This window comes from Manis javanica, chromosome 3 (assembly GCF_040802235.1).
Source record: "Manis javanica isolate MJ-LG chromosome 3, MJ_LKY, whole genome shotgun sequence".
NCBI classification, from domain to species: domain Eukaryota; kingdom Metazoa; phylum Chordata; class Mammalia; order Pholidota; family Manidae; genus Manis; species Manis javanica.
In genome coordinates this window covers 194,667,784-194,685,055 of record NC_133158.1, presented here as the reverse complement: position 1 = coordinate 194,685,055, position 17,272 = coordinate 194,667,784, and the positions used below count along the sequence as shown (strand labels likewise).

Below are 17,272 nucleotides of genomic sequence, written 5' to 3'. Positions count from 1 at the left end.
AGATTCCTTCACCAGAAAGCCTCACGTTTTTGCTCTAAGGACCTTCAACTGACTGGATGAGGCCCACCCACATTATGGAGGATAATCTCCTTAAAGTCAACTTTAAATTGCCTCTATAATGTTTATCATTGCCAGTGCTAATTACATCAAGAAAATCTGTACCGTCATAGTAACACCTATTCTAATGTTTGACCAAACAACTGGATACCTCAGTGTAATCAAGCTGACACATAAAATTAACCATCACAGTCCACCCTTTGTCAACTTGGCAGCACTCATATACATCTCCTTAGACCATACTTAATCTCCAAATAAAGACAAGTAACAGTCTTACTTCCACCCAACATGATAGAACCACCCTGCATACTATCAAAGACACCCTAACCCTTTCCTCACAAGAGGATAGATGCAAAGTCCTTGAGTCACATTCACTTTTTTCCTTGATATCCTGTAATTTAAACACTATGATGTAAAGTTAACAATACTTAAATATTATGATGTAAAATAATGGCTTATGTTACATAATAAGAGAGGAAAGAAAAGAGGTATCTTCTTATATACACACATATTCATAACAAAATAAGGAAGAAATGTTCATAACAAATATACTCCTCATTTCTACAAATGGTCACATGGTTGTAGCTTCTTCCGCTACACATTCCATTACTGTATTTGCCCTCAGCTAGCACCTCAGCCTGTTGTAGTTATTTGCCTGGCAGGGTAACCCAAAGCTTCATTCCTGAAGGGTCTGGGCCATTAGAGGTTCTGTCTGAAATGAAGTGTTGTGGTTTTCCATTAATGTTAATCACAGAACATGGTAGTACTAAGAGATGCCCTAAAGGATCAATTGCCTATTCTCCAGGCATACTCTTCTTTAATTCCAGTGCAGAGTTGCAGTCCAGTGTCCCTTGGGTAATCAGGGTCAGCCACACCAGCCCACAAAGCAGCTCCCTTCTTTGCCTGTTGATGCTCTTTGAAAGGAAGTTTATAGAGAGCAGTGATGAAGAGCTGGTGTCTACTTCCTCTCACCTTATGCCATGTTACTGAGATCCATGGAAAACACTTAGCACAGGGCCTGGCATGTAGCGTCACTGAATAAATTATGATGGTTGTGATAGTTGCTGAGATTGTGAGGAAGAATTTAAAGATTAGTCCAATACCTTAGTTTTCTAGAGGAACAGCCAATATCCATCAGTAAAAAAAGCAAATCCGGAGGGGATAGGGAATTATCTTTTAATGACTGCCTATCATCTGTCAGAAACTTTTTATAGGTTCTATCTCACTATGCTGCTTCTCAAACTTGTAAGGGATTTAATTATCTTTGTTTTATTAGGAAGGAGATTGGCACAAAGACTTTGACTTCCTCATGAAAGACATAAATCCAGTCAGTGGCAGAATCAAGATACAAATTCCCAAACTATTTGAATTCCCAAACTAGACTGCCCATTTTGTCACATGTCCTCTGATTCCTCATTCTGTTATACCATGGCACCTCATTAAATTTTATTTTTTCAATTTAAAGGGCAACATCTACATCAAGATTAGGAGGGTTCACACAATCCATATCACTGTCAATTACCAATTAGTACTTGTGATTCTAGTTTTTACTGCTCTGTATTATGAAATAATGTATTTCTTATTACTTATGTAATACTTTATATTACTAAAACTTGATGATTTAGATCCTTTCAGATGCTTCTGTTATTTGATCCTAATGTATAAGTTTAATGGGAAATGGTGGTCATTTATATATGGTAAATTTACATCCCATGAATGTTGTATGTGATGTAGGAGCTGCTAAAAAGAAAAAATAATCAAGTATTTTGGAACATTGTTTTCTCTATATATAAAGCAAACAAATTTTTAGAACAAGGAATTACATTGGCTTTCCTTCTTCAGTGGCAGATTAGAACTACAACCCAGTTCTTGTTGTGTATACCCTGTGGTCATTTTATGTTTAGTTTACTTCTAATTACTAAGGCAGGTTATAAATATTGTGTAAAATGCTCCTGTACAACTGAGAATACTAAAATAACTTAAAAACTAAATGAAATTTAGGAGTCATGTTTTATCTTACTTTCATTGCCAAAAAAACATATTTACTTATTTGTGTATTTATACTACATATACATATGTATATTCATTTCTTTCTAGTTTCCTGATTATTTTAGCTTTTGTTACTATGGCTCTTGTACCTTACTATAAAACTTTTTTGTTTTAGCCAGTTAGTTGTCATATTATATATTAAAATCTTAAATTTTATACACATTTTCTTCACAGAATTATAAGTGAGATTTACATTCATGAAACAGTGTCATTTTACTCTTATTGTCTGCTTTGAATTTAGGCCTGTTTTTCCTGTCAGTAAATGTAAGATTCCAAATTCTGCTGCTCTTTCATCTTACTATTCCCTACTTTGTTTGTTTGTTTCAGTAAAAGAACAACCTTCTAGGTTGTTAGATCTTCCTGTGGCTAAATTAGGGCTTATGGAATTTTTTAAGTTAATAATGGGGAATTGTAAATATCGAGAACTTTTAGAAATGAACAGTGTTACAGGGATATGATGTAGTGACAAATACGTTGTTAATACAGAGAGTAGAAAAGTTTCCTTATTTTTTATGAGCTATGAGATTTAGATCCAATCCAACTTTCATATTGGATCAAACAAGAGAAACAACTTCCTCTTGTTTCTTGATTTTTTTATTTTACCTTTTATCTTTAAATTAATACCAAAGATATAAACTATAGTTGTACTATGTGAACTTTTTCTCAAGTTGTAAAAGATTTTTCTCCTCTATTATTATTTTTCCAGTTAACATCTAGTATTAAGTATAAGCTTAGCTTGAAAAACTTGGTTCCAAAAATCTTCATTTGTCCTGACTTTCATTTTAGTTTCTGAATACATTGATGATCTTTTTATGTAATCCTATGTCTGACAAATCAAGGTCTATAAAATCAAATCTATAAAAAAAGCCAAATCTATAAAATTTTGAAAACTGAGTCCAGATTAAATAGTTACATGGACCTCTCAAGTAGAAACTCTTTTAGCATGATAAAGATAATTTTATTTTCCTTTTTATTAATTAATGAATATTTTATTATCTAGAAATTTAATTACAACTCTAGTACTAGCATTAAATTTATATCTTATAATATTCTAGTTAATTTAATATTACATTTATTTTCAGCTGAAATTTAAAAATATTTTATAAAAAAGTTCAGAATTCTTAAGTTGAATGATACTTTTTACAGTTAGATGCGATCAGACTTTTTATTTGGTCAGATGTGTTCCTGATAATCTGTTAATTAATCAGACCTGGACTGAAAAGCTTTAACTGCTGAAAATTTAGAATTTGACCTTCCCCCTCTACCCCATATGTGAAGGAGTCATGTGGAGTATTTGCTAAGCCAAAACTCAGTTTATTCAGAGATGAAGTACGACTGGTGTTGAGTGATCCTTCCTCAGCTGTGTGCCTAGATAGACCTGAGCTTGGGAGTCATCTGGTCACTAAATTTACAAGGAAATGTATATTGTTAATATTTATACTTTGAGAAGATTCAGTCAAAACACAAAAATTACAATCTATTGTGTGTCTGAAAGTTTTAGCCAGTTATTACCTAATTTGGTTGTAAAAGTTATACTTTCTCTGATTAATAATCTGCTATATGCTTCTTAACAGCTGTGCTTACACTATAATAGAAACAAAATGTAAAAATGAAAATATTCTTTCTCGTACAAAGTAGTTTAACTTTTTTTAATTATTTGATTTTAGGTATGCATCTGAGCTGATGACAATTTTGTTTTACTAGACTTCTTCAGTAATTAACAAGTTGTGATTTAGATTCCTATTAATTTAAACATTGAAAGAAAGTACTTCTGTAGCAAGATTTCTGAGTTGTGTATTTTCCCAGTAGTAATATGTTTGAAACTTTTTTAGTCACATTCACTAATTTATTACTGGATAAATTAAGGTGACTTTTTTATTTTAGGAAGAATTTGGCTATAATGCAGATACCCAGAAACTGCTGGCTAAAAATGGAGAGACTCTTCTTGGAGCCATTAATTTTTTCATCGCCAGTGTGAACACTTTGGTGAATAAAACAATTGAAGATACATTAATGACTGTGAAACAGTATGAAAGTGCCAGGTAGATAATAAATTTTCACTATATTGCCTATTTTACAGATCATATGTAATTCACTTAAGGTTTTTGGTTGCATACAAGAGAAACCAACTCTGGCCAATATGAACAGAAAAAGAATTTATTAACGTTCATACGATGGCCCACAGAAGTAACAGAAAGGCAGGACAACAACAGATTCTATAAACAGGCAAGAACCAAAGTCAAGATAATACCTCAGAAGAATCTAATTGGGACCCTGATGCTGGGTACCTCTGCTGCTTGAGGCTGCCACAACTACCATAAATAATTTCCCAAAATCTCCTGAATACCTTTCTTCATTGACTTGAGAGTATCCAGCTGGTCTTTGGTTACATGCCCAAACACTGCCTGCTAGGAAATAGGGAGATAGAGCTTCTCCCAGCTCCAGCTTCATTAGAAGAGGACAGAACCTTGTATTCTACCAGGTAGATACTAGGTTCTCTCTATAATCTGGCCTAAACTACCTTTTCACCCTTTTACCATTGCTTCCATAGAAACCAGACTTACAGTTTCAGTGTTTTTGAATATAAAAGCTCATTTCTGCCTCCATAGTTTCGTTTATGTTGTGAATACCTAATCCCTGATCCTCCATTTATCCAGATTACATTTAGCTTTCAAACTTCATTTTACCTTTAACATAAATTAAATAGCTGTTATTTATTTTCATATCTATTTATAATGCAGTGTTTTCATAACATTTTATACACATATGCATATTTCATAACATTTTATACACATACACATACGAGATTTCTCTATCTCATATCTATCTTGTTAGTTAAACAATGTGCATATTAATAAAACCTTATAAATGTCTGCAAAGTAGCAGACCCATGATAGAAGTTTTGAACTTTTGATTCCAGGCCCAATTTTTTTCCCCCACTCATTCCAGTCCCCTTTGAGTTATTTTCCTATGAACACTTGAAATCTTATTTTGTGTTACACTTTTATAGCATAAAGATTAGTGCTAATTTTACCTTTTAGAAGTATAACTTTACTTTTTGGCTTCTTGTCATAGTTTAATGATGTTAGAAAAGCCTATGAAAACTCTACACTCATCTAGTCTTTTTGCGGTTGAGTGCTTATTCTTAAAGATGTATTTCCTTATGCTTTACATAAGTAAAAGCCCACGTCACTTGGAAAATGAACTGGATCTTTTCCTAAGAAGAGAAGCTCTGTCCTATGGTGTGTTTGTAATTTTCAGTTTAGCATTAACATATGAGGTTCTTAATGACTTGGAATGAAGGTCAAAACAAATAACTATGGCTGGCTGGCGGCAAAATGGCTGAGATGGGACTGTCTGCCTTATTTAGGTTTTGGACTTGGTTTTTTACTTGTCTTTATTGTTTGAATTATTTACTAACATGCTATTAAAATCAGAAGCTAGGAAAAAAGAACCAGAAGGTATCTGTGAATAGGATATCCCTCAATAGGAATCCCTTCAGGAATATTCCCAATAATTGATTCTTGGTCTCTACTTAAATCATTTCATCGACATTGTCTTTATTTTTCAAATAGTTTATTATGTATATTTTTAATTTCTATAAATTTTATTCGGTTCTTTTCCAAATCTGTCTGTTCCTTATTCATTATGTCATAATTTGTTCATAATGACTACTTTTCCTTTTATCTCTTTAATCATTTTACGCATTCTTATTTTCTAGTCTTTTAGACTGTTTTACTATTTGTGGATGAAAATTCTTTTGTTCTGAAAGTACCTCTACTACATCCCAGCTAAGAACTGTGTGAATCTAGTTTCTATGTGTCTGCTTAGTAATTACCCACCTGTGTTTTTAAATGTTTTATTTTTAAGCATGTAATATCTATCTCTTCAGCCTTTATTTCTAACATGCTTTGTAAAACATTAACCCATACTAAAGATGACAGATTTATCAGGTAAGTCACTGTTTATACACAAAACATCTTGTATTTAATTTGTAGAGGAGAGAAATAAGGCTCTAAGGATGGTCCGTGTACTGGGAGCCAATCTCAAAGCCAAAGTGAGACCCTGCGGCTGCTCTCCCTCTCACTTTTGATCATTAGGCCTTGAGCCTGGACTGGGTTAATCTCAAATTTTCACATTAATTATAAAAAAATAACTTTCACACTTTATAATGAAAAATCTGGCTTAAAGTGTAACGTGATACATACTCTCGATGTATACAATATACAGGCTTGTTTGAAACTTTTGAACATAATTATAAATCAAGATATATATATATATTTGGTAGCTGGTTCTCAGGTATGTCCTTAAAAAACCAACAACAATAATGACTGCACCCCATAATTTATTCTTTTTTGCTGAAATTACAATATCTGATTTTATTCATTAACCTTAACTTGGAGTTTTGACTTTCCTGTGCTGTTCATGAGGTAGCTGAGGAACTGACTAGTTTTAACACTGAAACATTGCCTGCTGAGGGATAACATTCAAAAAGAATCCCAGATTAAAAGTTTTTCAGTAGCTGACTTTTCTTCTCTGTCAAAACCGGAATTAACTGACTTGTAGGGCAAGGGTCAGCTATTTGATCAGCACAAAAAGTGGCAATTTAGGCAAATGCCCGGGTGGCCTTTTAATGCTCCCCCATTATGCATTGTGTCAAGTATTTCCTAGGTCTCTGGTGCTTTGTGTATAGAAAATCTTGTAACAGCCCATTCAACACTTCACAGCAGCATCAACAAGGGAGTCAGTTGTGATGAAGACTTTTCAGATGTGGACACCTGTTCTCTAGACATTTTACATAAGCCATAAAGTAACCAGCTATCACTAACTTCATTGTTACAGACTCAGTTCAGACTGGCAACCTTGAAGAGTTGCATTTTGAAACTGTGCTTTCTCTTCTTAGTGGTAATAAGCAGTTAGAGTAGCTGTTAGGGAAAGTTTTCCTTTGATACCATCTACAAACTCTGGATGTAAAATTAAGGGATGTAAGGGCAGTATTATAACTTTGATTATATTTAAATTAATCATTAGTTTAGAATTGGCTCTGAAGCTTTTGAAGGATATTTGTCTTCACATTAAATCATCACATATTACTGTTTATTTTTGTTCTACTCTTTTATCTTTCACTTATTACTGTTTTTACTTATGTGTGCTTCTGGCTATCCCTCTTAATTTGGCCAAAATAATAAGCATTCTAAAGGTAATCATTACTACCAGGTGTCTTTAAGTACTTCACATATGTGACATTTTTGTGGAGATTATTATCCCCATTTATAGATGAAAACTGAAGCAGAAAGAGATGAAATAACTAGCTCAAGACATAAAAGCCAATGAAGGGCAGACTGTTCATTCAGTTTGGCTATAGAATCCATGGAATTTAATTAACTTGTTTTCATTACTAGGTCAGTCTTGCCTTTTAAACCACAGGTATCTGTCTCCTTTTCAGCTATACTGCCATGTCCTGTCCAGTGACTCATTCCTCTTTTGCCCATAATCTTCCAGTTGGTCTCTTTGCTTCTTAATCTACTCTAGTTCATCTTCCATTCCTTAACACTGCCAGTAGACATTTTTCTATGTTGAACAAAATATTTCATTTTCTAGATCAAAGTTTTGAGTAGTTTCCTATCACATGTCCCACCAGATTAAATCTGATCCCTTCAGCATAGCCTGTAAGGCCCAGCTTAATCTCAGTCCTGCCTGCCTGCCTATCTGACTTTAATTCTTTCCATTACCATATTCCAACTTCAGGTCCTAACATGTTGAATTACTTCCCAACGTGTCATGGTATCTTACAAATCTGTGCCTTTGTCCATGCTGTTCTCTTCCTGGAATGTTCTACCAAATTCCCTGCCCTGGTCCACCGCATAAGCTTTTACCATCCTTTAAATTTTAATTCCAGTTGTTGAATTCTGTTCTGAGGTACCTTTTCAGAGACCTAATTAGGTAATTATTCATCTTTATTTCCAGTATATCTGATCCTCCCTCTCTCATGGTAATTTCTGTTATCTCATTTTACTGAAGCTGTTTAAGAGCTTCTCTCCTTCTAGACCACAAACTTCTTGAAGATAAACATTTTCTGTTCATCTTTACAGCTCTACTTTCTAATACAAGACCTGAAGCATAGAAGGTGCTCACTTATAATATTGTTGAACAAATCAGTATATCTGTGAATGAATGAATAATCCTCTTTTGGCCCTGAATGATCAAGTTTTTTAAATTCAGTACAAGATAAGAAAAAATTTAGACTCAGTGTAAGGGACAGATGTATTCTTTCTCAAGTCATATATATAATATAGTTTATGTTGTTTAAAATATTCCCAATTCCCAAAATAGGAGTATGAATTGTACTATAGATATTTGAATAAAGAGCTGTATTTTTATTCTAAGGGGCATAAGCTTTGTGATGCTGATTTTAACTAAATTAGAGGTCAGTTTGCAGCTTAGCTCAATAGTGAATAGTCAAAACTGCTAGATAAGTCACTGTTCCATAGACAAAGTAGTACTGTACTGACACAGGTGCCATGACAGAGGTATGTGAGGTGCTGGAAGAGAATGGGAGGGCTGCGCATATCAGGGAAATGCAAGGTGATAAGTGCTCTCTAATAGATGCCATTGTCACAATCCATCTAAGTCCATCTGTATGCCCTGTTCCATACAGTAGCCACTAGCCATAGGTGTCTGTATTGAGCACTTGAAGTGTGCAAGCCTGATTTGAGATGTGATGGAAGTATATAACATGACGATTTCAAAGACAGAGTAACACCCTTGCCACCCGTCCTGAAAGAAAAAGTAACATAGTTCATCAACAATTTTTTTTACATTGAATGTCTTTGGGTGCATTGGGTAAAATAAAATACATTGTTACAGAAACAGATGAAATTAATATTTATTATTTTAATGTGACTATTACAAAATTTCAAGTTACATACGTGGCTTGCATTATACTTCTGTTGTGCCTTGCTGACCTAGACTATACTTTTAAGGATCATAGGACCTCAGTTTAACTTCCTTTTACTAATTAGTTTAAGTATATATCATTCTAAAGTCTCCTCTCCTCACCTACTTTGCTTTATCAGTATTAATCAATTCACAAGTGGGATTGATCACTACCGTTGACCATGTTAGCATTAGGTTTTGACACCTAAAAAGGGCTTTTAAGTTTTGGAAATTTTACTTCTTAGTTAATGCTGTTCTTTAGGAGAAAGAGTTAATGGAATTAAGAAGCAGTTTTTCTCCCCCATGCTTATATTAACAACTCTATGTAATACATCATTTTAAAAGCATAACGTATATAAAATGTATGAGAATCATTATATGTTAAAATACAATATCAGACCATTATGTATTTCCAGTTCACCTTCTGAACTTATTTCACTCTCTTTATTTTGCTTCACTTACTTCCTTCTTTTCAGGATTGAATATGATGCATACCGCACAGATTTGGAAGAACTGAATCTTGGACCACGTGATGCAAACACTCTGCCAAAGATTGAACAGTCACAGCATCTGTTTCAGGCACATAAGGAAAAATATGATAAAATGCGCAATGACGTTTCTATCAAGTTGAAATTTCTAGAAGAAAATAAGGTAAAATCATTCTTTGCCTTCTGAGATATTTCTGAAAGTCACCCTAAACAGAGATAAATAGGAAGTTTATTGTTTCTGTTAACTCTCTTTCATTACAGTTGCAAAACAGGATTCTGTTCATAATCAGTTTTTAGAAGTACATAAAATATATTTACCTTTCTGTCCTAAAAGTCATCAACTCTACTGTCCCAGTCTTTCACGTTTAACAATTGGCAAAAAATGCCTGATGTTCAGTCCTTGATCTGCAGATTAGTGTTGGCATCAACTGCTTTAAAAAGTTGTATAAAGGTAGATTCTGCTTTAATTATTTTGAAACCTTTGTGTTAATGGTAGGTACAGATTTCAGGAAGAGAATATTTTTATTCTTCCAATAACTGATAAATGAGGAATGATTATCAGATCCAGCTTAGGCTGCAGTTAGCATAACCTAGAAAAAGTGAGTCAAGGACTCAACTTGCCATTTTACTGTCATGTAACATGAACTCATCCAAGGACTAGACCAGTGAAAGATGAGATGGACCTGCTATGGGCTTCACTTTGAGATGGATTCATTTCATAACAAGCTCCTGAGTTTTTAAGGATAGATTCCCATGTTTAACATCTCTTCCATTACATCATACTCAGTTTTGTGCTTGGGATTGCATTCTGGAAATGGGAGAGCCAGTAGTGAGCACAGTATAGAGCAGGTATGGCTCAGTCCTATAGAGATGGATGGGCCCTTAATCATTGCTCATTGGTAATCCCCGTCTTGTGCTTCCCACACCCTCTGAAGTCATGATAGGCCTTCAACGCTGCTTTCTTTTAGGTACCCTCTTAAAATTATCATCAGTTCTTACTGTCTGTTGTCTAATCTGTTTACCTTAGAAACTCTTCTGGCTACCATAAAAGCTGGAGAATGATACATTTCCTTGGGATACACTAAATCCAGAACTATCACTCATTTTTTTTGGCAACAGTGGGTGAGATGAGTTCACCAGAAAACATTGCAGTGGCAGTAAGGACACCTCAGCAGAATTATCACACAGATTGTGCAGCATCATTCAAAGAAGACCACAGTGAAGCCTTTTGGCATTCATTAGCTGAGCATTCATTTTAGTCATTCATATATATATATATATATACACATACATACAGATAAGTCAGTTACACTATTTAATATTTGGTGGATAGGAATATATTAGAACATGTACACACATGTTTTAAACATAAAAATATATTTGACAGACAGCCCTATAATGGATCAGCACTGTATAGTCGGTATAGTGCTGTATGAGGTGTACTAGCATTTTATGGGCTCTGTGCGAAACTAATTTGAAGGGAAAGAAATGACTTCACTTGATTTGGGGGTTCAGGATCTCTGCATGTAGAGAAAATGGTTTTAGGAAATCTGTAAAATGGTATTTGTGTTCTCTTGGGCTCTAATGGTGTATTGTGTGCTGTTCTCTGGATAGTGAAATTATGGGTAGTTTGTGTTTTCCATGTATTTTCCATATTTTAGATACTTTCTATGAAAGGTTGTGTTACTTTGAAAAAAAGGAGAGAAAGTTGTTTTGAATTAATACCCCTAAACCAGCTATACTTATATGGTTCTTGCCAGAATAAATAAAAATGAATTACACAGTGATAAACAATGGCCATGTGACTGCTACTTTTTTTACTCTAGCTATTTTTGAAACTTAGCAGTAGATCTCCAGATTTAAATATAAATCAGGAAAGGCACCTCTTATTTGTCAGTTCCTGTGCATTGTACATATATTCTCTCACTTAAAACCTAAGAACCTTCATACCTGAATTCTTTCAGTAAATATTATTGAATACCTTCTAGGCTGGGAATACATCAGTGAACAAAGAAGACAAAATCTCTGTCTTCTTGAGACTTACATTCTTATCATTCATGTACTTTTATTACTCACATTTTACACATAAATGAATTATTTTTATATCATCCTGTGGGATCATATGGGCCCTTCACTTCTCACCTTTTGGAACTCTGTCCCCCTGATCTCTTCACTGTAAAGATGCTCCCCACTTATTAGGAAGGGTTATATGGCATACTTGGGCTCTTCTTTTTCCTGCATCGAGATTCTGGGAGCATCAATATCAATATCTAACTGTGTAAAATAGGCTTACAAAATGATCTGGGGCTGATCTACGTCTAGTGTCATTACTACCTAAAGTAGCCCTATGTTATATCTGGAAAACAGCTATAGTGTTAACATGAAAAATAGAAAGGAGGAACAGAGGAGGCTGGTAGAAAATAAATTGTATTTTTTCTCCTTCGTCCTTACTTTGCCTCACTTGTTTTTTGTTGTCCTTTGCTCTGCTCTAGAGTTGAGCAGCATAGTCAAATGAATAGGCAAGTTGGTCTGTGGCTCTTGGCCAAAAATCCTGAATTAAGGATATGAAAATCTGGGCGCCAGACCACTTCTGCCACCTACTAGCTTTATGACCTTAGGTAAGATGCATACACTCTCCAAGCTTCTGTATTTTCTGACAAATGAAAAAATGCTGAGTCCTCTGTAAAGTGTGAAGTACTGTTCACAGTATTTGTAGAATTCCTCCTGTCTGCCAGGCCCTTTGCGTGAAGGGGTGAAGGAGAAGGAAAATTTTTAAGTGCATGATCTTAGGGAGTTACAAAAACATAAGACTATAATGTTTTCTAGAAGTTATCATCTTCACCTTCCCTTGGTGGCTTTTAGACTTAACCTGTGTCCTGACTGCTTGTGTCTTTTTTGCTGGTGTGAACAGACATCAACATTAGAAAGATGTGACAAAAGACATGAGCTGTATTTATTTGAATGAATTTATTTGTACTGTTAAAGCATATAATTTGGCATTACATAAGCAATACTTTCTCAATGGTAAGAAAGGATAATGAATTGTCTAAGGTGTGATCAGATGTCTACCTAGTCAGCCCTCCTGCCTAAAATAACTTTAGTTGGCAGAGGAAGCTGCTGAAGACAGATACGTTGATCATTGGAAAGTAGAAATGCAGGTTTTTTGACCATAATATTTCAGACCGGGATTTGCAATAATTTTTTATTCCCTTGACAGGACACCTTTTTATGTTCCTTTTTGTGATCCCTTATCTAACATTGTATAATTTATTATTGTAGATAGAGAAGTACAGTTTTATTAGTGTCTGTAGTCTCTGCTCAGAGCAATAAGTAAATAGCTATTACCTAAATATATATGAAGATTCTACTACCTCAGATACATTGGCAGTAGTTCTGAGGTGGCGGCAAGTGCCGGTGAGCAGAAGCCGCTCTGTGAGCAGGCCTACTGTGGTTGTGCACACACCCTGTGCCTCCACGGTCCCTAGAGTCACTAGTATGGCCACTGGTCACTTGACCTTTTACCGGTGCAAGGAATTTTTATTTTATTTTAAAATGTAAATAAATTTAAAATTATTTTAAGTAAAATTTAAGTAGCCACATGTAGCTAGTGGCTATTATTTCACAGTGCAAATTCCAATTCTTAAAATAAATTTCTCTGATGGAGAAAAGTTGCTTAACCTCTTTGAGTCTCCAATTCCTTAAAAATAAAAAGGGGACACCAAATCTATAAGGTTGCTTTTGAGTAGCAGTGATATGTAAACCTCCCAATAAACACCTTGACAGCAACTTAAGAAATGATAATTGCTGGTATTAGAGGTGATAGAGTTTTTATTACAGTTTTGTTGGGGAATACATGTACAATTTGCCTAGTCATTTGTTAACAAGTAATCCCAGGAAATATGTGCAAAGTTCCAAATTCCTGCCACAGATGGTAAGTTCAGTAGCAGTTTGGGCTGGGCTATTGAGGGAAATCCTCAAGATCTATGGAAGAGAGAGGACTTCAGCCTAGTCTTGAAAAATCAGAAGGATGTACCCAAAAGAAATGGGAGGAGAACCTTCTTGGCAAAGGGCACAACCATTTGGATAAAAGAATGTACATGTTTAACAGAGAAGTAAATGACCAGAGTGAGACATAATCTTCATATGCTTTAAAGGGAGAGAGAATCAGAAAGATAATTGAAAGCCAGATTGCCCTGAGCTTTGATCACGTAGACTGGACTGTGGCTTCTAGAAGGATGCACACTAAGCAGTGAGGGAAGGGGACACCTTTATGGCAAGCCAGTCATCTCTCTAAATTTTAAATGTCACTGAGATGGCTCACATCCAACCTTATCTTGTTGGCATTGAAGAATTTTTAAAATTGGGAGTAAGATAAAAACTATGGTTTAAAAACACTCTACGGACACTATGGTTTAGAGGAAGAAAGAACATAGAAGCACACAAGCCAGTGAGGAATCTTTTGTGGCCAAATGAATTAGGTTATAGCAGTAGAAAGGAAAGAATATGGTGATTTTAGGGCTGCACGACAGATTGCAAAATCAACATAGGAAGCTAGTTTGGCTTAAAGGTTGTGAGGGATGAGGGGTGAGAATTTGTTCTATTTAGCCGAGTGTTTAGTTTGACATGATGAGAAGATATTCATGTAGAAACAGTGGGTAAGAAGCTAATGATGTGGGTTTAGAATTTTGGATGAGCAGGGTTAGGGCTTCAGAGGTAAAGTTTTGGAAGTCATTGCTTTGAGAATAATGTCATTGTCACATCTTCTCTTCTTTTGACACTTCTTATGATAAAATAAAGCAATTTCATTTATTCTCAAGGATTTTATGTTCTTTGATAGCCTAGAGGTATTCCTTGTTTTTGGCTTTACAGTTGTCAAGCTAAGTTTCTATTTGAACTCAGTATCTATGTTTAAAATAAAATTTGTGAAGAAACTCTGATCTTTTTGTCTTTTTTAACTCTTCAAAACTATAAAGAGAGAACGTTGGCTCTTATTTTAAGCAATAAATAAATAAAATGTGAGTGAAGACAGATCCATGAGAAAACTTTTGTTTTTTGTTTTTGCTGTTGAGCAAGTTTTATCCTTCCCTTTTGTTTTTAGTGGCCCTGACAAAGGGAGGCAAAAGCAATCCTTTAGACCCAGGGACTGTCTGCCATCCCTGTTTGCTTTCTTGGCAGTGCATGATGCCTCAAATCTCAGTTTCTGTTCTTTCGTTAAATTACAGCGAATTTGTACCTTAAAATCTTTTCTTTTATGCAGAAGTCAGGTAATCTACTTAGCACTGGAATTTTAATAAATTTATAAATGTAGCATATATAAAAATATGTTCTTCCTATTTCTTTAATGTTGTGTACTGAATTTTTTTAAAATATAAGTTACCTGAGAATTGAGTATGCTCTTTTGTAACTTGCTGATGTCCTGAAGACTGCTGCCTTTTTTTAAAGCTATTTTTGCAGCCCATGGCAGGGCTTTCTTTTGGTTCTTATACCAGGGCCTTTGGAGTGTCTTCCATGGCAACACTTCTCTTTTAGAATGAGAGGCCATATAACCAAATAGCTAGAATGGGACATAAAGTAAAAGTAAATTGTCATTGAGTAAAGGACTGAGAACTATTCCTGTAACTATAGTAGTAAGTTTTGTGGCCATTGTAAGAATGTTTTTCTCTGTCTCATTTGTAAAACTTTTTAAAACAAGTTTTTGACAGGAATTGAGAGGTAGATTTTTAGCTGTATTTTAGAAATTCGAGGTGTTTATATATACCGAGCCTAGCCTTCCTTCTCTCTGGCAAAATCAAAGGGAATAGATGTGTCAGATACACAACATTCCTGTGTGCAGGCATGCATTTATGCTGAGTGATATATGCACGTCTCTATTTGTCACTTACCCTTAATGGAAAGACCTGAATACTGTTTACAGTCTATACACTCTACCCATCCGCACCATGATATTCTGTTTATCTTTAACCTAAACAACCCTTATTAATCTCTGATGCTCTCTTCCTTGTTTACTAAACAGCATTGAGTTCCATAGCAGTAGGGACCTTTAGTTAGTTTGTTGTAATATTTATCCTTTCATCAATATTTCTCCTTTTCTAGACGTTTAAATAATGTAACTTGAGTTATTTTGTAACTTAATGCAGTTTATTTACCTTTTATTTTTCCTTTTAAGGTTCAAAACAAAACCTCCTCTACTTTAGTAAGACAAAGAAAGTAGCTATTTGTGGTGCTTTGTAGATTTTGTGAAAATAGGTACCACATCTTCTTTTATAGCCCTCATGACATCTGGCAGTCGTGTTAAATGTACAGTGGTCATTTAGCAAATGCCTGTTTGTGTTTCTTCCCAGAATTAGAGGTACACTGCAGGAAGTGAAGGAGATAGAATGATAGAATTGAATGAGTTAACGCGGTGGGATAAAAGGATGAACCCTGATTATCTCACTCTACTTTAGTGAGAGCAAAGCATACTCTTTCTCACAAATGCTTTAATTGTCTGCAGTGTGTACTGTTTGCATGAAAAGGTGAAGCCAAAAATTAGAGAAAAATATACGGATCAGTGTGAGCAACTCATACTTATTTTCTTAAAAATAACTTCATATGTGTCTTGGAACCATGTAGGATATGAAAGATAAGTAATTAAGATAACTGTTTCCTTTAAGATGATTATAAGTTCAGAGTGACAAATCTCTTTCAGAGCTATAATATATTAGGGAAATCAAAAAATGAGTATATCAAACATCCAAAAAAATTTAGGATATAAATAAAAAGTAAGGACCCCATTAATTTTATCATGTTCTTAAGGATAAAACATGCTCTCTTTAGCTCTTATGCTATTACTTTAAAGTAATAGCAATTAATTAGCTATAACCATTGAATGCAGGGTTTTTCTGTTATTATATTTTGGTGACTTAAAGGACAACAAGGGAGGCAGACAAAGATGAACCAAACTGGGAATCTATCCTCAACACATATTTGATTAATATGCAGTTGACCCTTGAACATCATTAAAGATGGGGGGATCAGCACCCTTAATCCCCTGTGCAGAAATCCACATATAACTTTTGATTCCCCAGAAAGTTAGCTACTAATAGCCTACTGTAGATCGAAAAGACACCTTACTGATAACAGTCAATTAACATGTTTTATATACTATATGTATTATATACTGTATTCTTAAAGTAAACTAGAAAAAAGAAAACATTTTTTCAAATTTTCACAGATCTCCAAAAAATTTCCAATATATTTATTGAAAAAAATCTGTGTGTAAATGGACCTGTGTTGTTCAAGGGCCAACTCTAATTACTTAAGAAAAAAATTTTTGCTTAAAAATTAGTCATTCTGAATCTTAGATTGGTGAAGAAAATTGTTGTTTTTCACTCACACCATGTTTCCTATATAATCATAATACAATAATATCCCTAATATAAATAGGATAATAATAGGATTTCTTTTCTAATATATTATTTAATATATTATTTCTTCTCTAAAATATTTCATATTTATGATGAATTTAACTTTTTAGATAAAAATCCAGTGAACTAAAGCGTGATGCGGAAGAGGGAAATACACAGAGAATAAAAACCTAAAACAAACTAAACATACTCATATAATGAGACAGTTATGTATATATTGTTGTGATGACTCAGCCGCTTTATGCAAGTAATGGGAAATACTCAAAGCCTAGTACATTTTTAAAAAAATACACTGTAAATGTTCAGAAAAGCTTGGAGGATAAAGGTATTTTTGCA

General features: G+C 34.3%; 1 protein-coding gene across 6 annotated transcripts in view; it reads left to right on the top strand.

Moving 5' to 3' along the window:
• ARFIP1 (ARF interacting protein 1) overlaps positions 1-17,272 on the top strand; it is a 129,346-nt gene that overhangs the window by 88,586 nt on the left and 23,488 nt on the right. For all 6 annotated transcript variants that reach the window (XM_073232569.1, XM_017673811.3, XM_017673815.3 and 3 more), the window contains 2 exons: positions 3,991-4,148; positions 9,519-9,693. In XM_073232569.1, coding sequence (XP_073088670.1) covers positions 3,991-4,148; positions 9,519-9,693 — 333 coding nt within the window. The remainder of the gene's footprint in view (positions 1-3,990; positions 4,149-9,518; positions 9,694-17,272) is intronic.